The 27,664-nt window shown below is 34.4% G+C and overlaps 1 protein-coding gene across 3 annotated transcripts in view; it reads left to right on the forward strand.

Moving 5' to 3' along the window:
* The first annotated feature begins 330 nt into the window (after positions 1-330).
* The window catches only part of LOC120534982 (C-type lectin domain family 4 member A-like), a 96,498-nt gene continuing 69,164 nt past the window's right edge, over positions 331-27,664 (forward strand). For all 3 annotated transcript variants that reach the window (XM_039762480.1, XM_039762482.1, XM_039762481.1), the window contains exons 1-3: positions 331-506; positions 23,456-23,554; positions 26,205-26,420. In XM_039762480.1, the coding sequence (XP_039618414.1) occupies positions 410-506; positions 23,456-23,554; positions 26,205-26,420 (412 nt within the window). In that variant the 5' untranslated portion in view covers positions 331-409. The remainder of the gene's footprint in view (positions 507-23,455; positions 23,555-26,204; positions 26,421-27,664) is intronic.

Here is a 27,664-nt window from a genome sequence, read left to right on the forward strand (position 1 = left end):
GGTATATGGGATAGTGGTCATTTATTTTTCAGGAGTCCTTTTTGCTTCTTGACAGTGACATTACAGATAACATTTTAAAGAATCAATAGGCTACTTGATAATCAGTTTAACTACTTAACTCACAGATATTTTTTTTCTGCTTATTCCAGAAAGTTATCCAGTTAATTTTTATTAATTTAACAGCTATGTATAAAAAAAATCACACAACGCTGATAAAGATGTATTTTTGTGTATTTTTTCAGTTTAAGTGTGACTCAGACTGCACATCCTTTCAAAACCTTAAACTCCTTTCTCTCTCTCTCTCTCTCTCTCTCTCTCTCGCTCGCTTGCTCTCTTTTGCTCTCTTTTGCTCTCCTTCTCTCTTTCTTATTTAGCTGCTGATTCTGTGCTGTATATAGAATAGGAAAAGATGTCTGTGCAAATCACCTACGCAGAAGTAAATGTGAAAAGAGATGGAAAAGACTGGGAAGAAACAACTGGTTTCCAGTCTATAAAGAGAAAAACAGGTACATTTTTTATTTTCACGCTTTTTTATTCAAATAATTATGGATATGTGATAAGGTTTTTAATTAAACATAGGTCTTTGGAAAGAGCAGCATTAACCATTGCATTGTTATACTAAAATAACAAATATTAAATTTAAAATGTAAAAAAGTATGCTTAAAATTAGCACTTTATCTTAACTGAACATTAAAACTGATTAATGTCTGAAACCAACAAGTTCCTTGTTCAAACTTGAAATAAATGGTTCAAAATGAAAAAGCATTGTTATGAATAATATGTTTGTACAATATTCTGTAAGTAATTACATTTTTTTAAGTTAAATATTTTTTATTTTGTTGGCTTAGCTAGATCCAACTATTGTGTAAAATATAGAACAATGAACTCTGTCACAGCAAAATAAGACTAAATATGCGGTTTTGTAATCTCAGCTGCATGTATAAAAAATAATCCATCCTTCCACTTTCCTAACACTCTTATTCAGGGCAGAATACCCAGGAACAAAAAATTCAAATGCCGTAGTAGAAACGCTGTATATAATACAGTATATACAACTGGCTGTTATTTATAACTTAAATTATTGCATTCTCCTGGGATTTTTCATTATTAGCATACATGGTACAATTATTTTCACTACTTTAAATTTTGTTTAAGTATGTAACAGTTCATGAAGAAATTAGAGAGGTCAGTTGTGGAGAATTATGCCTATAGTTTATTATAATTTTAACAACATGTTAGCAGTAAAAGAAATAACAAGGAGAAGGGAAATACGGAGGCTTCAGCTTGGAATGTACTTTTAAGTATAAAAGAAAAAAAAAAAGAACTGGAGGAAATAAACCCTGTGTATTGTTTTAGTTAAATAAATTTGTTTAGTAAAATTACAGTATTGTCATTGTCTAAGTCCCTCCTTGGTGTTGTGCTGTTTTGTCACACGCTGTTACTAGCTTTACAGTTAAATATGTTATAAAATATATGAAATAAATATTAAATAATAAATATATTTTTGTATTTTAAAATATAATTTCTAAAAATGAATATACTGTATATTATTTTATTGCAAAATACAAGGAATAATATGCAGTAAGATATATTTTAGAAAATATATTACAACAAAATGAATATTCTGTAAATACAATTTATAATATACTATATAATATATTTTAGAGTGTAAATGTTTATGTTTTACAGTTTGTTTTCTGTGTATTGTAGCATATTTTAAAATATATTAACCTGGAAATTTAAAGTAACATCTAATAGATATTTTGTAAGTGTTTTTATATGGAGATATACATAGATATATGTATCCTAGGCCAAATCACATTATGACACAGCACTAATTATAAACCCAGAATTAATCTTGTAGCCTGCAATGTTCTGTCTTAACTACAGTCATTGGTTTGAAAAGTAACTATAAGTAGGCAATTTCAAATAAAGTTATCTAAAGACTTTTTAAAAATTCTTTAACATTATTTTGACAAACTAAAAATTATTTTTATTAATGGCTTTTTGTTTTGTAGTTTGATATGTTATATGAGAATATGCTAATATTCTAGGCTTATTTATAGCTAAAATTGTAAGTCTCAAAGTAGATTTTTTTTCATCTTCATAAATTAAGAAATACACATTTAACAATACACCAACAACTATCTGAGCAAATTTAAAAAGTATATAAAGTAGACGCAAGTGACACAATCAAATTGAATATTTCATCTTTAGGGGTAGAGCACATTCCATCAAAAGACTAAAAGAGACTGAAATAAAAGAAAATGTTGTATTTTTTTAGCAGGTAAGGTAAGACATGAACATGTCATGAAATATAAACACTGTTGCAACATTGGGACGACCTATGCGTTATTTTTTTCTTATCTGACACTAATGCAACTAGTCCATTATTCAGAGCAGTTGTAATCTTTCCTTCTTTCAAAGACTTTATTCCAAACCAGTCACCTTTTTCCTCTCCACTACTTGAAGTAAACTCCTATCTCTATGTTCACAACTAACTCTAGACCTAGCTAGCGGGGTGGAGAATCTTAATAGACTGACCAGGAATATTTTCAGTGTAACTGAATTTATCCAAAGAAGCACTTTCAGGTCAAATTTCACTCAGTAAAACTCTAGAAACAACATATTCAAACGGCTGTCTGTGAGCCACATGTGGCCCAGAAGCAACCTCTGAGTGACCCAGCCCACAGTCCAGTCATAAACGCGGAGAATAACTGAGAAAAACACATTTTGTGAGTCTTCATTACTTCCTACATAAATTCCTAAAATATTACAGACCATGAATGCAAATTCCACATGGCCTAGAAACATTCAACCCAAAGTGCAGTGTATTATTGTGTGTCTGGTAATAGTAGTTTATGATAGTCGTTTGTGAAGGTACGGTACAGCTGTACCTGCACATATTAAATCATTTTGTAATCAATTGTGTTCAGAGTCTTAGCTGTATTCCAGTTTCATCATGTGTGTGCAAATGTGGGTTTTCACAAATGAATCTAATTGTTACTCCAATGAGAGCCTCACTGTCTCCGCACTCCATACCATACAGCGATTGACACTTAAAACAAAGAATTAATTAAAACTAAATCAAAATAGGCACCTATTGCTTTGTGGGACTACATTACAACTGTTCTGTAGAATGCAGAGCTTGTTATTAACCTGTGGTTAATATTCTTTGATTTTGGAAATTCTGTATTTGTAATTTTAAACTATCAAGTACAATATTATGCAGCACAGTACAACTGTACAGGAGGAGTATAATGGATGTGCCACTGCTTTGCAATATGGAGATCATAGGTTTGCGTTCCGGGAATTACCTGCGTGGAGTTTGCAAAGAGTTTTGAGTGGTGAGTAAAGTTCTATGTGAATGTAAAGGATTATTATACTTGACTATTTGACAGTTTCAAATTTTAAACGTTATGGTTTGTTACCAATTAAACAGAACATGTAGCACTAGGATTCTCAGCTTCTATATACCTTCAGGGTACCTCAGATCTAATCCAAGCGCAATGTATGCCTACTGTCACTTTTTTGTTTACAAAAAAGGCAGTGCTAATCACACATATGATGAATTAAAAGAAATCTGTTTCTTCAGTGTGCAGTAGACATTGTATTCATGTGTGTTAGTTATTGTTATCACTTGTTATGGGTTTGCGCACCAATAGCTTTGATAGTATTAATGCTGCTTTTTTATTCTGTTAAATGCACTTTGTTATGTGCTTGGGTCATATATGAATGAAAAATGTATTTTATTTCAAAAGGTAAACACATATTATTGCTAATACTGTGCAATCTTGTTTTTATGCACTTTGATATGTGCCTAGTTCAGATATAACCAAAATGTTTATTTTTTTATTTCAAAAGTGGAAAAAAGTATTGCTACTACTTCAGATTCTGTTCAGTTATTGCTTTTTTTATTGTTTTTTAATTCACTTTTATGATGTGCCTGTGTCAGTTGTGACCAGATTTAAAAGGGAAACCGTGAATAAACATTACTTGTTTTCAATGCATTCATTTGTGTTGATTTAAAAATTGTTATTACCTGCTGCTGACCGATCACTGAAAATATCTGGCCCAGGTAAATTTCTTGGTTTGAAAATCTGGCCCAACTTTTTTTGCATTTGAATAGCCATGAACTGGAGCTCCTATATCAGCCCTAGGTATCACTGGTGACTTTTTCATGATAATTTCTCTTTAAAGGTACAGGTACCAATGAAGAAACTGCTGCCAGTTACTGATATTATGAATGAAATATTAACACACTTCATCCAACCTTCCGTTATATAATTCCTGCTGAGAAGTACACATTCACTCATCTATGATATAGTAAATTCCTGTGTTCCTTTACAATGTTAATTATTATAATTTAACCTCTTACTTGGGTAGTTATAGTAATCAAGGGAAACGGTAAACTGTTTTCTGAAAATCAATGAAAGCATACAGAATTGTTTCAGCATGGAATAATTTACAGTGTATGCGTCAAAGCAGATACCTATGTGAATTTCTTCTAGCCAGTTACAATGTGTTCAAAATAAATTTGATTCACTGAGAAAAACTTATATTTTTCCAAGCAAGCAACAAAAAACCCCAAATGAACTAATTATCTGTCAGAAATATGGGTCTGGATACAGATTATATTGCATATATCATGCACAATACATTTGGAAATATGTTGCAATACATTAAGGGAATGTTTCATTATATTTCAGATATAATGTTAAAAATTATATTTGAACTACATATATTTTACACTGAAAGATATATCCACATATTTTCTGGTATTTCGCAATTTATTTAATTTTCAGAAGGGAAGAGCTTGCGTTGTAGTGTCGCACATCTGGACAGTTTGATGGCACAATGGTTAGTTTTACTGTATTATCAATATATTAAACTTGTATTTTCTTCCCAATCTGTGTAGGTTTCACTCCGAACAGTCCAGTTTTCCTCCTACATCCCAAAGAGATATATTTTGCATTAATTACAAATTCTCTTTGATAGAATGGTACCCAGTCCATGTTTGGTTCCTGCCTTGTATCTAATACTGTTGTGAAGGGTTTTGACACACAGTGCTTACTACTTTTAGTTTTTGTTCTAAAAGTCAACATTCTAATTTAAGAAAGTGTATAAAATTAACCAACGATGCATCCCTTTTCACTTTAATTACATTTGTTTTGATAGGATCTGGTCTACTAAATATTGTTTAATGTACAATGTATTGCCAGTACTAAGCTTAGCTTGTTTAGCATTCATCTAACACTGCAGGCAACTTCTGAGTTTTTAAAACTGAAGCTATTCTGCTTAACAAAAGACAGAATTAGATCACAAGTAATTAACAACATGAAATGGAGAAAAAGAGAGCAATATTATAATGTTAACTTTCCTAGTAATAATGATTAACAAATAGCGTTGGATCTTTGTAAACACTACAGTTTAAGTTTGGGAAATCTGGCGGTTTGGCTGTCTTTGGAATCATGGTCAACACTGTCTTTGATTTACTTTTAATTTGGAAACCTTAGTGCAATCATGAAGGCTATGCTGATGAATAAATGCTTGCTGCATAATGCATCAGCCTCAGAACATGACACACTACACGGCTCTTAACTCAAAAGACAATTTACAGGTAGGAAATAATTTTTACAAGCACTTCTATAATTTAGGCAGTTTATTGATTAAATGTTGACTGTAATCTGCTCTATCATTCAGTTCAAAAAGTACAATACACCCTCTATGCCAATCTAGAAAAAAACTATTCACAGTTATTTCCAGTGAGTCACAAAGAACATGTTATTAAGTCACAGTTAGTTACTTCTGTAATCTTATTGTTATAAATGAGCCTCTAGCTGATTCAAGTCAGGTTTTGAAGTTTCTTTCATACACTAATACTAACCCGAGAAAAACCCCACTGATAATTTTGAGAAATTCTTTTGGCAATGCTGTTTTGAATTTTCAGGATGTTGCATTGTGATGAAATAAATATGATACCCATATTCCTTGTGTGATCATTTTAATTTAACATTTTAATTAAACCAAAAAATGTAGATCATGAAACAACTTTGCCCACAGTAAAGCAGTTGTGTTGAAATGTGGCACACTTACTCTTTAAGGAAATTTCTTGAGACAGTTCACTTTTCATCAACATATCTCAAACAGATCACCCTGTACACAGTTTTGAAATTTCAGAATCCCTCATTGAAACGCATTGGTGAATCTGCAGAATCACCTATGTTAAAAAAGAGAAACATTCTGTGTGACTAAAGCTACAAATTATTGTTTCAGCTTTATCTTGACAACAGTTAAACCAACTTGTATATTTTACATATTTTCCAATTTTTTACCTCTGATACTGGCTACTGATAGCGTAACTATCATGTATGTGTGTAGGGTGTGACATCACACAGGCCTTAACATTCGTGGGACCCTGGCATCACATAGAAATTAAAAAAAAAAATCTTTTAAAAACACAATAATAAGTACAAAGGAAAAAATAAAGTCCAAGTATTACTCAAGTAATCCAGGCATTGATTTGGACTTGTTCTGCTTGCTTTAAAATATTCTTATATAATACGCTACCATGGCTGTTCATTTGTCTATCCAGGATTTTAAATCACCTGTAGCTCGCAAACCGTTTGAACTATTGACGTGAAATATGGTACACATATACTACGTGATGTCTACAATCCTCTTTCGGAATGATGATCGACCACCAAGGTTATTCCTCTTTTTATTTTATTGTAGAATCAACTCTTGGCACCGGCCAGCAGGGCAGCCATGCAGCACATGCTTACAGGAGCCGTTCTCATTCCCTACCACCTTCACCATTACTTCTCCTACCTCTTCATATCTATCATTCTTGAGGCAGATTGAAGACTTAAGTGAAAAATTAAAGATAACGTACTAAGTGATTACAACACAAACACTGCCTTAATCAGTTTTAACGCAAAAAGATGCTGATGGAAGAAGAGAAGAAGCGGGCCGCTAGGGTGGAGAAAAGAAGAGCTGCTCAGGAAGTAGCAAGTGGATCAACCTCTGAGCAAACAAATGCTAAATGTACAGAGGAAGAGTATGAAAACTATAAGTCAAGTGTATTCACTGCACGTTATCGTGCTGGTAAAGCATAATTAGCGTTAAACCGAATGCAGTCAGTACAAATTTGCTAGTAATGTTCCCAAACACATCCTTACACGGTTTTGCAATCAGTCATTTCAGTCAACAATTGCGCATGATGGTAGTGACATTTGCAACTAAAGTGGTCAGGTAATCTGTGATAGAGTGTTACAATGTGAGGTTAATTTCAATTAATTCCTCTTTTAGTTGAAAGTAGTAAGTATAACTTTTATAACGTGTTTGAAACCATAGATACAAATACGCAAGTAAGTTATGTTATGAGTATGCCATTCTACAAATGTATAAATATAGGCACCTGAAAAGTAAGGACTGATTCATAAAAAATATCTCAAGCATGGCCATAAAAAATTCAGGTTTGTTTATATGAAATTATCGTACGATCCAAAAAATTTCAGATTTAGGGTGGCTGGGAAAAAAAAACTTATGTCTTACCTTAGATCAAAAATGATTTATATGTCATTAAAAAACCTATAACCTCAAAATTATAAATGACAGATGTAATCAGAAATTTATAAGCATTAATCAGATGTTAATGTGACAGCGAAATAAATGTCAGTGTTACAGCAAAACATGTAGTATGAGATAAGACATTACATTTTATTCCACAGTCACCTTAAATCTGAAATTTTTTGGATCACATGTAAGAAATGTCATTAGGTGACAGTTGTTTAAGACAGATTTGATTGTTCTCTGAATTAATTCCAGACATGCAATATTTTCTGTTTTTCTCTTCCTTGGCCATGCTTGAGGTATTTTTTTTTTCACTTGTTATGTATGTACAATTGTAATCAAATTAAATGATTGAAAGTAATTGAAAAGTTTACCTTCTAATTTCTGTCCTATATTAGCCAATGTAATATTTATACATATTCATAATCCACACAAAATTGTTATTAAACAAATGGGAAATTATTCTCCTATTATGGATAGTTTTTAAACTAGATGCTAAAAGTAATTGCTTTACTACCATTTAATTTGATCACAAGTATACATACATAGACAACGTGCTACGACATATTTTTGAATTCAGGAATTTTTTTTTTTTTTTTTGTCCTAACAGAATGGCTATTAAAGTTAGTTTAGGGCATCATTTCTGTCAGAAGAAATTGCAAAGCTGTCATCTGTTTATGAATTAGCATACTTCATCACAATCTAAAATCATATGATTACAGCTAATCTGCAAGACCTCTGTATTGCATGTGTTTTGTTTTTAACTATTCCAGTGACAGTGAGCAACAGCTGAGCGGCCATTCAGCAAGCTAAAATGTATTTAAAATTATCTACAATCTACTATGTCAGAGACTAGACTCATACGCTTGGCCTTTTTATCAATAGAGTCAAGAAGAGCTAAGCAACTAAATGTTAAGAAAATAATATCAGATTTTGCCAAATTAAAATCCTAAAAGAGGAGTATATATTAAGATTAGTTGTTTTTGTTATTTTTTCTAATATATATTAAGATTACTTGTTTTGCTATTTTTTCTATAGTGAAATTCACCTTTAGTATGCAGTACAGTTCCTTATGGATCATTTCTTTTTTTTTTTTTGTATTGTATAGAAATTACATAATTATAACGATACTTCTTTCTAAAGTTACATTGTTGCCAGTGCTACTGCAGTATTATGTATTTTTAATCAATGTCACTTCATTTTCAAGTTTACAAAACATTTGACAACAGTGGTTCCCGTAACATACACATACTGGTACTGCATACTAATGGTGGGTTAATATAACTTCAACATGTGATGAAAATGTCAGTATTTGCAATATATAACTTTACAATATATGTTTAAAAGCATTGTGATACTTGTATATTTACTGTATAAAAATTATGTTGGCCATTTAATAACTGATCCACACATTGGTAGCAATGCAAAGTGGGTAAGGCAATCCTAGTGCAAATGACATCACTTGTAGTTAAAGACTTCAAATTGTGTGTTAATTACATTATATAATTATATTTTTCCTGTTTGATATGTGTATATGCATATTGACAAATCTAATCCTAGGGGCCCCATTAAAAGCTTTCACACAGGCTCCATTCTGTCTAGTTATGCTCCTGAAACAGATCCACAATATAAGTTAATGAAACACTAACAGAATGCATGTGCAGGTAAAAAGTTGTCACTGCCTGCTTGTGCAGCTGGGCAGGTGGTCAATCCAGCATATGGAAGTCCAGCTGGGTGTACATGGAAGTCTTTCCATCAGCATGTTGTTTCAAATCTTCCCAGCAACTTGACTGCAGACAGAAGAGACCCAGTGAACCAGCAATTCACTCCTTCAGAATACTTTAAGGCAATGTTTCCTAAGGACCAGGACCAGTCCATAGATATTTTGTACCAGTCCGTGAAATGGCAAGTATGGCAATTAAATTAACCTTGTTATTGCCTACTGTCAGTATGCAAAAATATTGTCACCTCACTGCTAGTAAACCAAGCGCCACTCAATATCCCATGGGGAACTTCACTTTTCAATCGAATGTTAATAACTGAGCCACTCAAAACTCTATGTAGAACCAAAGGTCCATGAGAGATTCTCTAACTAAAAGCAGTCCACTTGTCAAAAAGGGTGAAAACCACTGCAACTTAAGTGATTTTCACTACCATAATGTTACTTATATATGAATGAAGTATTCTGTGGCTTGACTATTTAATGACACTATAATTTACTAGGGTGACCAAACGTCTCGGTGACAGGGATTGTCCCGATTTCAGGGTATGCATCCTGAAAAATAACTGATGAATATGAAAATGTCCTAGTTTTAACCACTGCCCATGTAGTAAAATTTTTTAACAGTCACAAACATTGCTTCACTGAAACAAATATTTTCACAAAATATTTACAACAGTGTGCACTAAACGCCACAGCAGAACCCTGCTTTATTAACAACTTGTGTTACTTTTAAATAGCATCACAACAAGTAACAAGAAGCATACAAAATCAGAGCACCAGCATTTATTTGTTTATATTTCAAGCACTGTGTGCAATCCTATGTGTTTATTTGTGAAAGTGTTTCTTTCATGTGCCCTGACCCCTCTCAGATGATGACGTGGGCAGGCATTGGACAAATGAGAATGGTTTTTATGCATAGGCACGCATGCTTCACATGTGTCACAGTTTGGAATTTTGAAAATGTAGTCACCCTATCAGAGGGCCACATTCACCTGATATCCATAATGGTCACTTGCTGTAATCTAGTTTGCCTTTCACTTTATTTCATGAAAATCAGTATGACCAGACATGCACAAGCACAGAAGGAATTAATTAGTAAAGTTTTATTTAGATGAATTATTTCTTTTTCCTTCAGAGTATAACAGGAAACTAATCATTACATATACTCTAATTTATTTTAAGCAAATAATCAATTATTAAATGTACTTCATGTTTGGATGAATATTTTGGATTATTACAATATGAAAGGTGAACATTTTTTTAAAGACTATCACATTCTGCATGTTACATTTTTATAATAATACATTTCATTTATATAGTACATTTTATTCATATTGCACATTTCCCATGTTCAAAGCCTGACCACCACTAGGTAAATATCTTGTCTCACTTATACAATAAGTGAACAGAAGATGACAATTCTATGCATATTTCTTTACATTTTACTGCTCAATTACTATTCACTTCTTCAATTTAAGAAATAAAAAAAGTTAATGTGTCATAAACAAATGACTGAGTATCATGACATAACATCTTTTTTTAGTTTGTTTTCACAGAAATCTCAGCCTCTAAACATTTTGAGGTCAGCCAAGCGATTGTTTTCATTTTTTTTTTCAGAACTCCGCTACCTCAGAAATGCTATAGGCGTCTTCTTTGCATGCACTGCAATTTTGAGGTTTCTTCACAAATGTTTGAATAACATTGAAATCTGACTACTGTTAAGGCATTTCAGAAATTTTAATTTTACTTCATTGTTATTTCTGAGGTGAGTTTCAAATTGGGGTTTTCCTGAAATATATAATCTCATCAGTTTCTGTTTCTTTACTGCTACTGAGACATTGGCTTTTCAGCTTTGCTGATAGTTGAGTGCATTCTTCCTCCCATCAGCACAACATGTGTTGCACTTTTATAGCTACCACAAAACCATAAACTAAATTAGATCCACCACCATGTGTAATGGTCTCTAAGGTGTTCTTGTTTTAAATTTCACTTTTTATTTTCTGCTATGGTAGTGGACCAAAATTTAAAATTAGTTTGATCAGTCCACATCACTATGTACTAAAATGTTTCTGCCTTATCTTAAGTATTGTTTTGCATACTTCAGACGTTGACATTTGTGGTGAGGTAATCAGGATAACTTCCTTATGATTGCACTTTCATGCAGATCATTTTTGTGCAAATAAAACTATGCTGTAGACTGTTACTCAGGTATTAATTACACCTATCTGCTTGTCCTATGCAGTGATATTTAGCATCTGCTTTACATATTGGATCAGAATATTTTTTTGGCCTCCCTGGTCTTGTACTTTATGAGTCCTCTTGTGGTATGCTACCTGGACCCACTGCAGTTTGCCTGTCAGACAAGAATTGTAGTGGAAGACGTTATTATCTATCTGCTTCAAAAGACATACAGGTATTCTAACCTGGAAAAAGCTGGCAGCATTGTGAGGATTATATTTTTTGATTTCTTTAATGCCTTCAGTACCATCCAGCCACCCCTGTCAAGTTATAAGCTCAGCGATTGGTAGGTGGATAAGCCTATGGTGTACTGGATAATGGACAATCTGTAGGGCAGTCCACAGTTTGTGAGAATCAAAGAATGTGTTTCTGATATGGATGTGAGCAGCACTGGAGCACCACTAGCCCTCATTTTCTCTTCACTCTGTACACTTCAGACCATAAATATAACACACGGCCATGTTAGTTTCAGAAATTCTCAGATGATTCTGCACTTATGGGGTCTGTCGATAAGGGGAATGAGTACAGGAGTCAGGTGGAGAACTTTGTTTCTTGGTGCAAAGAGAATTGTCTGCAACTTAACATTAACAAAACCAAGGAACTGGTTATTGACTTCCTGCGCACCAAGGAATCTCTATGTTAAGTCACTATTCAGTGATCGGATGTAGAGGTGCTCCTCTCTTGCAAATACCTGGGAGTCCACATCAGTGACAGGGTGGACTGATCTCAGAACACAGAGGAACTATATAAGAAATGAAACAGCAGGCTCTTCTTCCTTAGGAGACTGCATTCCTTTAATGTGGGAAGGGACATCCATTATGTGAGAATTTGTCTCATCTTGGAAAAGCCCATCACCATGACAAAACCAATAATGACAGTTTTGGGTATATATTTGTTCTGTTCTGCAAGCAGGTCCTCCAACTTACAGGGAAAACTTAGGGGTTGGTGGCAGCACTGACACTCCAGCTACCACAAAAACCTCACACTGCTCCAGTGTGGTGTTGAAGTATCACCCGCTGCACTAGGGTCCCAGTCCAGGGGCCTCATGTATAACGCAATGCGTAGAACTCGCACTATAACATGGCGTAAGCAAAAAAGTCGAAATGTGCTTACGCACAGAAAAATCCAGATGCAGGAATCTGTGCGTACTCCAACTTCCACATTCTTCCACTACATAAATCCCGATCAGCGTGAAAATTAACGCTCGTGCACGCGCATTATGTAACGCCCCAACTCCTACCCGAATTACGCCTCTTTGAATATGCAAATCAATATAAATCGCCCTTAAGTTCTGCCTTCTGTGAAAAGACAATTGAAAAGCACGGGGGAAAATATAACAATTTCAGCGAATACCAAGTGGAGGCAAAGGAAAAATATACTATTTGTTTAATTAAACCGTGGTATAATCAACAAAAGGAAGTTGATCGAGTGACATAGCGTGTTGGAGAAACTTGAAAGCTCAGATATCAGTCGCCATGAAAAGGCGAGTCGTAGCCTACCGTCTGAGTGTCATATGAAAGCTTTTTAGGGTAAAGAGAAAAAAAAAGGCACACAGTGGGAAAAAAAACACGAAATGTCAACTTCAGTCTCGAAATTTCAACTTTAATCATGTAGTTTATTTTGTCATTAAAGTAGAACATCATAAACGTCATCTTAAAATAATTTAATTAACCAGTTTCTCAAATCATATCGTAATTAAAGTAGCATGTTAAATGTTTTGTTTTGTATTTGATCTTCTATGTGCCAATGTGTGTGAATCACTACTTGCTTCTTAAACCGGCTCTCTTTCTCCGACTGTACACAGAATCCATTACATTCGTGATATTACAGCTCTCTGAATAACTAAAATACTGAGATGTATACGTGATATCATTTTCATGATGATAAGAGTTAAAGCACGTTATTAAACATGGGTGGCCCTGGGCAGAAAAAGAATCGGTGGCTCCTTCACCCGCCAATGTCAGTGAGGTATCTTATGCACGGCGGATGGCCACGTCAGTTGCGGACACTGGATAGCCGCCTCGTGCTCATGACACAAGCATTTAACTTTTGTCGAAATTTGCCGCTGCGATTTTAGCTGTGTCGTTATTTTCTCTTTCTGTTTTATATTCAATGTATATTGGCGTGGCCGCCCATGCAGCTCTTGCTTTTCTTTCTCCAAGTAACCGATTGCCATCTGTAATAGATGTTAAGCCATCTGTAAGCTTAGAGCGCTGATTCTTTAAAAAGTTTAAGGAACACTGAAATATCTTCGTAGTACATGTTTAATTATTCAATCCTTCACGCCAGTCCCAGTGAAGAATATAGATTATTTAAATGAAGTTAAAGTTTTACCTGTATAATATAATAAACATATTTTGCTGCATTTCATCTTAAAAATGATATCGTCATCATATGTAAATACGCTTTATAAAGTGGCTCAGGTTGTGCAATATTATAACTGTAGTGCAAGTTTACAGTGGGGTGATTGTACTTATAAGTACAAACAGTTCTACAAGGAGCAATGATTGAGTGCATTTAAAGTTATTGGGATTAAACTGTTTCTGAACCGCGAGGTCTGTACAGGAAAGGCTTTAAAACGTTTTGCAGTGGCTGAGACAGTGTGTGCTTGAAGCTGTATACCGATAATTCTCTTTCCGATCAGTTGCTGCTGCGATTCACACTCAGATACAGTGATATAAATACAATACTCCGAGTGGTGCAGTGAGAGGAATATGGAAAAAGATGATCCACTGTGGCAACTCCTAACGGGAGGAGCTGAAAGAAGAAGAAGAAAAATAAGAAGAGGAAGGTGCAGTGAGAGTAACAACGCTAAAGCAGTTATGGTATTTGGAATACTATGGCTGTTCCCTGGACCATTATATCGTAACGAGTTAATTACAATAAGATGCAGTACACTAATAAACAATATGCGGTTAGTTTCTGTGTATTTATAAAGCCGCGTCATGAAAATAATGAGTAATCACACAAGAACAGTACCATTGCTTTGACGCTGGGTGCCGCCAGTCTGCAAAACCGAGCGGAGAACTTGCGTACGACAAGGTATGAGGTACTGTGGAAAAGTGCGTGGCGTACGCACCGTTTATACATGAGGCCCCAGGTGCTTCGTCATGTGGAGGGTAAGGCCACTATTAGCGATCCATGTTTTTATGCTGGAGAGACTCCTTCAGATATGTCCATAATTCCATAATGGAATCAGATGCGGTGGAATAAGTGGAGGTGAGTCCAGCTGTACATTTCTCAAAGTCCTTCCAAATCATGGATGCGCTGTTAGTTGTGCCATGCTGCTTTTGGTCTGTCACATGAGACTTGTCTTGATGCACCCTACCTGCAGCATGGGTTATGCTTTTGATGGCTTCATCAGCATCTCTGCTGTCTGCGAATGCTTGCTGCTTGAAACATGGTCCAGTAGAGCTGCCTCAGCAAGCAACTGGTTCTTTTCAATTTGATAGAATCGCTTGCCATTTCTGTATTCATAGTCTCAACTATGTGCATCACAGAGTCTTCTAACCTTCTTCCTGATTCTCTGAAGGCCTCTAGCCAGAATAATCACATTTACAATTGCAGTTACAAACCTGAAACAGAAACAAAGCATAATTGAGAAAAAAAAGAGTAAAGTTCCAAATTTAGTTTTAGTGCACATTTGTTACTTGTATTGCTATTTTCCCTAATTCCTATTTATATTGGCTCAGGGCCAAATCACAGAATAGTGTATGGATAGCCTTTGAATGTTGGCCCAAAGCCATATATCAAATTTAATATCAATAAACACAGTGATATCTGAAAAATAGACTTCCTTTGACATTTGACCCATTTGTTAGTTGAAATAACTTCTAGGCCATCTTGTGATTTAAATACATTAAAATATAGTGTTACATACCTTTTTACAGCCATTTCCACTGTTACCTCTTCAAAGGGCTGGAGAACCTTGCATGCATCAGCAATGACCATTACACTCTTAGATGTTCAGCAGCTACAGTACTTCTATGAAGAAACTCCACAATTGCCTTCACTTTTTCTATTGTTGGCTTTATGGATTTCAGGCTTTCCCCGACCACAATATTTATTGATGATTCCAATCATTACACCTCACAGCTGCTGTGATAATTGCAGCATTATTACTAATGCATGCAACAACTTTGTTTTGAAGTCCTCTCTCTTTTATCTCTTTCTTGAGCACCTCTGCCAGGTTGTCAGTGGTATGTCTTTCTGTAAATTCAAAGCAATTCAGGACATTTGAAGTGAGTCTGCAATCAATTATGAAGTGATATGTAACACTTTTTGTTGTGATAGAGGTCCAGCAGTCTGTTGTAATACATACATTGGAAACCTGCTGAACTCTCTCCTGGACATCTGCCCTTGTTTTATTGTACTGCTGTGGTAGAATAATCCTGTATAGTTTTGTGCTGTTTGATAGCATGTACAGTATGTTGATAGACACAGGGCTTTTGTGTAGCCCCTGAAGTATTTGTCCACAATTATAGAAAATGGCTGAAGATCTAGTATCACCATCTTGGATAGTTCCTATGTTGCTGTTATCCAATAGGCCCCACAATAAAATTGGAAATGGTCCTCTGGCTATAGACTCTAGGCCTTATTACAGGTGTAGGATCAGCAGAAGTTTCTGTTTCTGATGTATTAGGTCCAGGACTTTCAGCTACATTTCCATCCCTAATACTTATCTCAATTTGCTGCTCTGGTCTTCACATATTATTCTACTGGAAGGGCACATCCTTTCAAACATTTGGTAGATTTGGGTGAAATTTTTCAAAAAGTAATCTAAATTGCACTCTTTTGTCTGTCACCCATCTTACTCTCCAAAACTGAACGGATTAGACTCAGTAGAGCCAGTCCACACAACATCCCCCCAAATGCATTGTATAAAGTGCATGCACATCAGACGCTCAACAATCAAAATCGTTGTTTTGTCTTACTGCCACAAAGTATCCAATACTGCTAATAACACATTTGCAAAAATAAAGACAAAATATATTGATATCACATAGAAATAAAACTTTAATAAAATAGTACAATTAAGTTACTCTACATTTTTTAGCAAAATGGAGAAGTGTCTTGTGTTGCATTTTAATCTGTTTATTGTAGCTAGCCTATCACCTATATAAATGGAATGGGATAGGTTGTGTATGACAAAGTTCTGTGTTCCTGTAGTATGCTGTTAGTGTATGCTGTACTTAAAATGTAAGCTAAAAAAGTTGGACTGTTCAAATTATAATTATACAGTATGTTTATAAATGTAGCTCTGTAAAAATACTGGAAATATCCAGTAGATAGTCCACTAATGCATCATCCAGTCAGTCAGAGAACTGAGATTCAATGTACTGTGTGACATGTGTCTGTAGTTTATTTCTCTGTTCAGTAGAAAAACTCATTCTTTCAGTGATCTAGTTCAGTTCATGCCCTGTGGTGGGCTGTCGCCTTGCCCAGGGTTTGTTTCCTGCCTTGTGCCCTTTTTTGGCTTGGATTGGCTCCAGCAGACTCCTGTGACCCTGTAGTTAGGATATAGCAGGTTGGATAATGGATGGATGGATGGATGGATAATGGATGGATGGATAGTTCAGTTCAGTGTACTGTACCAGAGTTAGCGCGAGCCTCTTGTCTGCAGTTCATAAAAGAACTTGCAGTGGCACTCCTTATATCAGTAGGAGCCTTCAATCAGTCAATGTACTGAGATGATCATAGTCACTCATTCAGAGTAAACTGATCAATGGGACATGCTTGGTGTCATCTGCCTAGTCAGGCATTGGCTAGTTGTCACCATGGTTGTTTTGCTGCAGGAGTTTACTGATAGGCTATTTCCCTGAAGACAGCATTTAACTGAAGTTAAGATGATAGCTCCAGACTGTCAAAGAATGATATATAAATTGTAGCACGCACTGTGCATGCCTCGAAAAGATTCATTCTTTAATGTTTTCACACCAGTAAGTTCATTCAGACACCAAGACAAGCACAAAAGAACTAATTTGTTTATTCAATACCGAAAGCAATGCATCTGCATAGTACCTCACTGTGACAGTGAAAGCTAAGTCAGAAGTTGTCTTTCTTTTTAAATGTTTATTCTTTTTTAGTCATTCGGTCAGAGAATGTTAAATGCCTACATTTTGAAATTTCCAGTAGGTAGCTTGGGCACACTTGTTGCTGTTGTCATCATCCTGCTTAATTTAAGGCCTATCAAGTTGGTTACATTTTTAGGCCTTAAAAATAAGTACTAATTATGGATTTATTTAATGTAATAGTTTATCATGTCATTAAAACTTTCAGAATTGTGTTATGTGTATGTTTATACCATGCAGTTTACAATGAGAAGTCTAGCAAAATAAAATCCTTTATTGGCTAACTAAAAAGATTGAAATATGCAAACCTTTGAGGCAGTTCAGGCCCCTTCTTCAGGCAAGATATAAATGCTATCTTTTTAGTTAGCCAATAAAAGGTGTCTTTATGCTTGACTTCTCATTGCATCCAAATTGGTTAACATGGTACAACACCCTAGTACCCTGCAGGTTGAAATACATCGAAGGTTGAAGGTGGCACTAAAGAAAAGAAAAGAGACAGAGCTGGAGATGGCAGAATTAAAGATGTTAAGATTTACATTGTGTGTGACGAGGATGGACAGGATTAGAAATGAGTACATTAGAGGGTCAGCTCAGGTTGAAGGGTTTGAAAACAAAGCCAGAGTTTATGGATGTGATGAGAGAGAACATGTAGGTTGTGGGAGTGACAGATCAAGATGCAGAAGACAGAAAAATATGAAAGATGAAGTTCAGTTACCAACCTTCACATTCAGTATATGCAGACTTTACTGCCATCTTCAGCAAAGAAAATTCTTTAGAATTTCTGCCACATCAACAACATGAGAATGCTATTCATCTTATGAACAGAGCATTATTAACCAAGAGTAGATTAAATATATTATTGAGTCCCACCAACGTACCAAAAAAGGCCAGGAAAGGCTAGCCAACAGTTTTATCAAACCTTCCAATACACCTATTAGTGCAGTTTTTTTATATATTTTTGAGAGAAAAGATGGATGATTACGGCTATGTATAGATAATTGAGATTTAAATAAAATAACCCGTAAATAATAATTATCCTCCTTAACTCTCCTTGTTGTTCAATCAAATCATTACTTTTTCAAAAGTATTTTTCTGAAATGCATACAGTTTCTTTTTTAAATCAGAGAAGCAGACACATAGAAAAAATAGTCTTTACTATTTCCTCATGTCACTTTAAAAGATTCCCCTTTAAAAATGTGCTGACAGATTTCAGTTACCTATAAATCATTTTTCTTGAAAGTCTAGATTTATTTCAATATGTACACAGTATGTGTTGATTGATAATTCATTGAATTTACTGCTCACATTTCAAATCTAATGTTTTTCATGTTCAGTAGAATTTAAAATTCCTTAGAAGACAAATTAAATTATTTCCTAAGCACAACATATTCTAATAAAAAATCTCTATTATTATTGTGTTATGAAATTTCAAGAAAGGGAAATAATATTGATGGTATTAAGGTAAAGGCTATAACTGATTGCCTAGCCCCTAATACAGTTAAACAGCAGCAACACTTCCTTGGATTTGCTAATTAATGTTCATCTAAAATGCGATGAAAGCAAATAACAAGAATTATTTTCACACAAAAAGCTCAAATGGCACTTGATACTTTAAAGAAACTAACATTTGAACCCATACCTCATAATTCAAATACATGATTATAATTTATTTAATTTATATACAGTAGTTGTGGGCAAGATTTTGTGTCAACAATTCTAGTAACTGGAAAATAATACTCTATGAGGTACATTTGTACTGAACAAAATTGTGACAGTGGTAAATAGGGCCTTCCAGCTACAGTGAGCCCCAGAAGAACTGAGACTACACTCAATTTTCAATTTTCATAAAAAAGTGACTTATTTTAAAGCAAATGAAAACTCGAAAACAAAAATGGGAATGAAACAGCTTTTGATTGATTGTGCTTTAATGTAATACACCAGTTCACTGTCTGAATAAACACCATGATCTTTCCTTCTTAGGGTTTCATTTAAGGACAGTTTAGTTCAGTGGGAATAATAATATCATGCTGAAAGGATGAATCCTAAAACCAGTAACCTACATTAAAAATCTTTGTTTTGGGGAAGGAATCAAAGTTCAGACACTTCCTTCACTGTTATGTTTTATAATGGAAATGTGATATCACACATGGTATGACGTCTACATCATTTTTCTACCAAGGAGATCTATTGCTATAAACAATATTGCAATGTCCATGGAAAAGAAAGTACGACACTGTATCACCTAATAAAATGTCATTGCAAACACATCAAAAAGTATAACGACACAAATTAAAGAAAAAAAACCTAATAATAATGAGGTTTTTAATATAAAATTTGAACTTCCCAGTTGTTTTAGACAGTTAATCAGTGGCCGATAATACAGAATGGTCATAATTAGAAAACAATAAAACCTGCCCATGTTCCTATTTCAAAATAAATACCACTAACAAACCATAGAAATCAAAGAGCAATAAAAAGCATAATTTCATGAAATGAGAAAGTCATCACACCTGACAGACAGTATAAAAAGGCAAACAAATGGAGAAAGTATATAAAAATGTTGAAAAATAAATTACTTTATACATTGAAATCTGTTATCTTATATTATATCTTATATTATATCTTATATTATATCTTTGAGCAGCTGAAACACTCGAAACCATTGATAATATGACCAGGATGAGACAAGCAAATGAGAACACAAACAATCAGTAACAGTTGGTGTAAAAGTGCTTTATTGAAAACAATAAAATTTGCAAAATAGTGTTGTGCCAAAGTTCTTAACTAAATAAATAATCCATAAAAGCAAAGTGTAAATGTAGGTTAAAATGTGAGTAAATGAACAATTATTGTATAAATGTTCCATAAAACGAGATTAAAATACTTGTTCAGTTTCTTTCTTCTTTAAAACCAGGAACCCCAATGCATCACTGTGAAACCTGGTGTCTTCTCTATTTATCCCATACGGAACTTGCTGCAAGTTAAAGCATCAGCTGACAAGTGCAGTCATCAGTCAAACCTAGATTGGGTCCCTATCACCAGTCCTTCAGTGTCCAAGCCCGTAGGAGCACCCACTTCAGCCCCCTCTGTGTAATTGGGAACACACTTCTCTCTTTTGGGCTTCACTAAACTCCCTTCTTAATAGCAAGGGCTCATCTTGATCCTATCTCTCTCTTTCATTCTCTTCTTCTTCTTCATTAACCTTTGTTCAGTCTTTGTCTCTGTTCATTTTGTTTCCTTCCTGTCTCTTGCCCAGACTTATTTTTAAGCTGTGGTTGAGTACAGATGCCGCAGTCACCAACTCTGAGATGCATATAAAGCACTTCACCATCATATGTGAATGAGCTGCTTGCATCAGTACATGAATGTGTGATCAGCCAAGCACCTCAATCAACCTGAAAGCAGTGTGTGGATATTTTCACATGCATCTGTACCTGCCATGCACTTTCCCACTCCAAGTAATTATTATTTTTAAAAATGTACTGTCTCCACCAGGGGTGCCAGGGATTGTGTTCTTTATTGAAATGCAGGACATACTTGAATCTCTATACATACCCCATATATATATATATATATATATATATATATAGAGTGCAAAGCAGCATTCTTCTTCCAGATGGCTTCTGGGTTCTTGATGGTTCCTCTACATTATAAATACTCACACATTTTACATTTTGCATATTCAGCGAGCTTTTTCTGAAACTTGCCAGGTATGGTTAAGTAGCATTTGAGATATGTTATTTATGGATTGTGCTCTTTTAAGATCAAAATAGCACCTTTTTCCCTATTTATACACAGTGCACCTTCTCTAATCACTCATGGCTTCTGCTTGAAAGTGATAGGTTACACCTGAGGTGATGGGTCAAGCCTGCTTTTATCAACCAACCTCCCTGCCTGAAAGAACTGTCCTAACATCAGCTGCATGTATACTAAACAATCGAGCTCACAAATCAAAATTATTCAAATAGTTATTTTTCATTTCTTGTTACATGTACAACACCACAAATTTCTGCCATCACACTTGGCTTTAGGGACCCTGAACTCTGTGATGCCCCTTTCCCCATTGATTTACTCCTAGTAGTTTATTTATATGCAGTGCATTTGTTACAACTATTGTTTTTATTTATTTATTCATTTATTTATTTTATTCAGTTATTATCTATTGCTTGTTTATCTACATATTATTAATGCATAGTATAGCATAGTGTATGCTGCAATATGTTTATGGATCTCTTGATTGCAAGTCTAATGTCTGCTGTTCCTTTGCCTGTTTTAATGACATAACACACATGTTATAAGATCAATTATGTCATCACATTCCACCTATTAAAGATGGTGGAAGTGTATAAGGTATGTATAATTTTTTGGATATTCTAAATAAACTAACCACATTTATTTCATTTTGGAAAATCTTGGTTTAAGGCACTTTATCTTCTGATCTTGACTATATTTGCAACTTTTTGAAATCCAGATTTTTATATTTTTGTTTTCTTTTGTCCGGCTTTTGTAAAATGTCCTTTTGGTGAATTACAGCACCTTATGCTTCCTTTACTGTGAATTGTCAACTGAATGTTCACATTTTCACATATACACAGAGGGCTCAGCCTGATTTATGGATTAGCCACACAGGTAGAATATTGAAGAACCTAGACTTTTCTAATAAAATGTCTCACTCTAAAACTCAATGTAAACCAAACAACTGAAAATGTACATCTAGCACTAAATGGTTGTAAAATATTGTCATGTGACAGGACTCAGTATTTACAGGTGTAAAGTGATTTAGAAGATTTGATCAATCAGGACCTGCTGCTACACACTCTACAGAGGTTTTTCAAATTCAACATGTGACAACAAAAAGAAATGCAATAGTAATTTTCAAGAAAGGAAAAGTTATCTAACTGTGAAATTTTAATCTCCAGTTAATTTATAATGCTTCCTCAAGAATCATTACTAACTCTTTGCAAGTCATTTTACTAAGTTCCATTGTTGGCATATTCATTTAAGTTTAGAATGTTTTGAAAATTCTTTGAATATTTACTGCTTTAACATGCCTTTGGCACCATTTGCTTAACATATTAATGTACATTGCAATTACTAAATAAATAAATAAAAATACCTTTGAAATTAGACTGTTTAGCTACACGGCCCCAAAACTATGGAAGGTCTGCCTGCTAGTATAGAGATTGCCCCAGTCGTCTAAGTTAACTCAGACCGAGATCTTTCTAATTCAATATACCATATCCTTGCTACAGTCAGAGGCTGTTCATATTGCAAATGTATTTCTTATATTATTTTGTATAAAAATAAAAGATTGGCCATCGGACCTTACTCTTATTCTATGTTACTTAGTGTTATCTAATTTTAATTCTTACTTTTTTACTTTCTTTTATTTATCTTTTCTTCATAATGCAAAGCACTTTGAGCTGCATTATTGGTATGAAAATGTGCTCTATTAATAAATGTTGTTGTTGTTGTTGGTAATTATTGTTTTTTGTTACTAAGTCTTTTCTGTATTATTTCTCTTCTCTATATTTTGACTGTAGCACCTAATACAACTGCTATTGTACAATAAGAGATCTGAGTTATTGGACACCTAGGAATCACTGGTTATTTTTATATCACCAGTGCTGCAATTCATGTGTAGAAAAAAAAGGAAAGCTGAAATGTCCGATTGAAAAAGAGCTTAGAAAATGTGTCTCAAAGGCATATTTGTGCTTCTAAACTAAGTCTCTTTCTTCCCTGAATAATAAATCTAGAACAATAGACACTTAAAGGTGAATGTTACTTTTCTTTATTTTTGTTTATTTTCTACTTATTTTAATTATAATGATTTTGGGTATTTCTCCAGCTGCATCAAAAACAACAAAGTCCTCCTCCAGATATTCTGCTTTTGTGTGTGCTGTGATGGTTTTCTTATTTCTTCTAGTTATCAGCTTGATCATAATAGGTAAGATTTTCTTTTGCTTTACATGTTACATTGGACATTAATATAAAACACAATACAATAGAAAGTCCTCTGTTTTGTCTTGTTTATAATTGCTGTCCTCTGTTTAACCAAACATGCAGTTCTTAGAGAATCTCTTGTTTCTCATATTTTGGGAAAACTCACTACACCTATAAATTGAAACACATTTTTTTTATAATTTTTTATTAACAACATATGACATATTAAGTTACCTTTGACAGACTATAACTGATGTTAAATCTTAGTGCTTATGTGCTTCCCCTGCTCTTCATGATTTTTCTGTATTTGACCTGTAAGTCATGTTTAATAAAGAGGTTAGGAGCACGCACTGATACAGTGCATTGCCTTACCCACCACAAACCAATTCAGGATCCAGATTAGGACCCGAGTGCAGCCATGTAATGGGTGATACCTCAGCACGACACTAGTTCAGATGGAGTGGAACAATGTGAGTTTTTTTTATGGTGGCTGGAGTACCAATTCTGCCACCAGCCCCCAAGATTTTCCCTGCAGGTTGGAGGGCCTACATGCAGGGATGGATGCAGATTAGCGTCATACCCAGGATGGAGCAACTGCAGGTTAAGGGCCTTGCTCAAGGGCTCAACAGAGCAGAGTCTCTTTTGCATTTACGGATATTCGAACCGGCAAACTTCCGCTTGTCAGTGCAAATCCCTAGCCTCAGAGCCACCACTCTGCCACTCTGTTTAATAAAAACAGTAAAATAAGAGCTATACTATAAATGTATACCACATCATATAATTGAATCCATGTAGAGTCTGGATTAATCAAATGTATTTTCACAAAACATCTCTTTTTTGTTTCAAAACTTTTTACATGTTAAAAGTTTTCCAGTAGTCTAAAGCTATGCTAAGGCATTTAAAAATAAAGAATCATCATTCCTAACCATATTTGGAATACATTATGCAAGCAAGACTGTGTGGAAACAGTGACTTGTACATCAAGGCTCTTGGTATAAAATTTCAATGTGATCAGTTTTGACTGCTCTAATATTGTATTAAAAAATGTTAAAAATAGGAAAGGGAAAAAGAATTGTAGAGATGACATTCTTTGTTTGCATGGAAGTTTTAAGTTGGAGCTCTTGAAATTTTGTAAAAAAATAAAAAAAGCTTAAACCTTTTTGAAAGATCTCCTAAGTGCAAAGAAGAGAATTAAGATTACAGTATTGCTTATTTGTATTTGAGTTGAACTGACCTGTTGTTTCAATGGAATGGTGATATGTATCCAAGGTCATGATGTAACTTCACCCCCACCACTTCAGGTATTTACTCATTTTTATTTAAGTAAAATATGTACTCTTGAAAACTCACCAAAATGAAATCATTTTCATCATTTAGTGATGTTCTAGGGTCTTAAATGAACATCAGTAAGGGGTTTACCTGCAGCATTAAACATTATTTTTGTAGAATATTTTAGTCTGTAGAAGAGGCATTGTTCTTTTAGGACCCAACATATGTAATAAACAAATTGAGGCAGATTTGGATGTTAACAATTTTAGTGAAAACTGAAGATTGAATTAACTAACTTTGTTTATATTATTTAAGCATGTTTGATTCAGCCATAAGTATTTTAACCACTCCCTAAAGTCCATGACTGGCCAAATAAAGCAGCAATTCCAATTTTACTATATAGTGAGTGGTTTACGATAAGAAATGGTTCCATTTCTTATGTAATGACTTCAGGGTGATGAAATTGCTGACGATGGCCAAAAAGATTGGCAGTATAAATTATGAAATTGTTCGGGAGTATACAGATTATTTCAAAGAACTTGGTTGGCAACTAATTTAATTCATGTGATCTATCTTATGACTTGTTTTGGTTTCCTGAATTCAATTCTTGTTTCTTATCTTGATTATAAATAATACTCAAGTTCCTGGCACCAGACCTTCTAGCTACATTTTTTTTGACTCAGATTTCTGCTTCATGTTTTCGGCTCTGTTTAACACTAGAATTACCAGAGCCTACGAAAAAACTCGTAAATCCGTCCCACCTTAAATTGCTTCTTAAAATCGTTCACAGCTTTCCACCAGCGTCTTTTGTCATCTAAATGTGCTACTATTCTACTAGTAGAATATAAAAAACATTTCTGTTTTAACAATGTGTTTACACAGATTACTGTAGAAACAGAACAGACATGAAATGCATGTGTTCCAAACAACGATCTATTATTTCCATTCTAAAACTCCACTTCACTCCCAGAAAATCAATCAAGACATGAGCTGGGAGAAGTTTGTGCACATTGTAAGTCGGTGGGGGAATGGAATAGCCGGCTGCTTGCAGCCTGATTTTTATCAGCACATTTAGATGACAAAAGACGCTGGTGGAAAGCTGTGAACGATTTTAACAAGCAATTTAAGGTGGGACGGATTTATGAGTTTTTTCGTAGGCTCTGGTAATTCTAGTGTTAAAACACTACATTTTTTTTACCTACTGTCTTCGACCTTAGCTTGTTTTAATCACTTTATTTCCTTTACTTCAATTTTAAAACTCTGTGTACCTGTCCTGTGCAGGCAGTACACAAGTGATATTAGCAGTAGTGTTAGGATTCAGCATGTTCTGTGTATATATGATTGATATTCAAAGTTTAAAATACATTAAACTTTTTTTTTTTTAGTTGTATTGCAGATGGTCCACAAAAACACACCTGAATCAAGTCAACATGTCATCTTCAATACTAGCAGCACAACTGATGAGTTAACCAGTGATAACAGTAATCAGCTTCAGAAGTGTAATATAACTTGCCCAGATTGTCAACATAACAAACTCATGGAAATGTCTTTCTACAAGGAGAATCTGAAAAATATCTGTATTAGCAAAGGGAGAAATGTAGGTAAGGAAATGTCTCTTTTAAACTGAAATATTTAACAGTTACAAAGAAGAACAATATTTGGATGTTAGAAATTTATTCAAATATGTTTCATTAAAGTTGATTCTGAACTTGAACGTATACCACATTGCTTGTACTACATCCTCAGGTTGGAGTAGTTTTAATTTTAAATATTTATGTAGAAAGCACAAGCAAGGCTCATATTATGATTGCTGAATATGAAAGTCCTTAAATGTTAATGACACCTGTCAGCTTTGCAGTTCCTAAGCTGTGCAACACACTATGTTTACTTGATATTTCAGGACCAGTTGCACAAACATGATCTATAGAAGCCAGTATTCTTTAGTTCCATGTAAAGGTACTATCTGCTTCTAGTTTTCATTGTTTTTAAACTGTTTTTTTTCTGATGTTACTCATAATTAATAGAATTACTACATAATATTGGTATATGGTGTTGTTTTCTGTTGATCAAATGGCAGCTTTCTAAACCTTTAGGACAATATGGTTTAAATATATTTAAACCAACCATGCCATTAATTCTGAGTATTTATTGTCTTATTTCACTTCAGGAATTTCAAAGACTGTATCTGTTGCCGACCTCAGGCCTAGGGGAACCTGCGCCAAGTACAAGCCACTATTGCTACAGAGTGTAGCCACAGCAATATAGTGAAATGCATAAAAGAAACAGGCAGCAGTCCTGAGTCTCAGACTGTACTTCTCTGTTCTACTTTATTCCCATTTACCCAGAAATATATAAATGCTTCAAAATCTGCATAGATCAACATGAACATCAGTTAAACAATGGTGCATGTCAATTTCCTCTGCAGAACAACAGTGTAAACATATTTACTTTGGTTCAACAATAATATTGTTGTCAGCTATCAAGAAGTACCTGATTAGAAACCAATGTTCCTAGAATTTGTTAATTTTCAAGGAAGCAGGCAGTTCTGTATCACCACATTGTGTGTTGATGAGATACCAATTAAAGCAGTCTGATTATTCAAATTATTCAGGTGACTCTTTTGCAAGATAAGTAAATATTTATGTCCTGTAGTTAGCCATCAACAATAACCTCTAGCAGAATTTTCCAGGAATTCGTTTTTTCCCTTAAAACACTGCATTAAAGCCTGTCTCTGATGTGGAAGCGAGCAACACTGGAGTACCACAAGTAACAGTCCTGTCTACCTTTTTCTTCATCTTGTATATACAGTACCTTTAACTATAGGTATAACACCAGGTCATGTCAT

This window comes from Polypterus senegalus, chromosome 9 (assembly GCF_016835505.1).
Source record: "Polypterus senegalus isolate Bchr_013 chromosome 9, ASM1683550v1, whole genome shotgun sequence".
In the NCBI taxonomy this organism is placed as follows: domain Eukaryota; kingdom Metazoa; phylum Chordata; class Cladistia; order Polypteriformes; family Polypteridae; genus Polypterus; species Polypterus senegalus.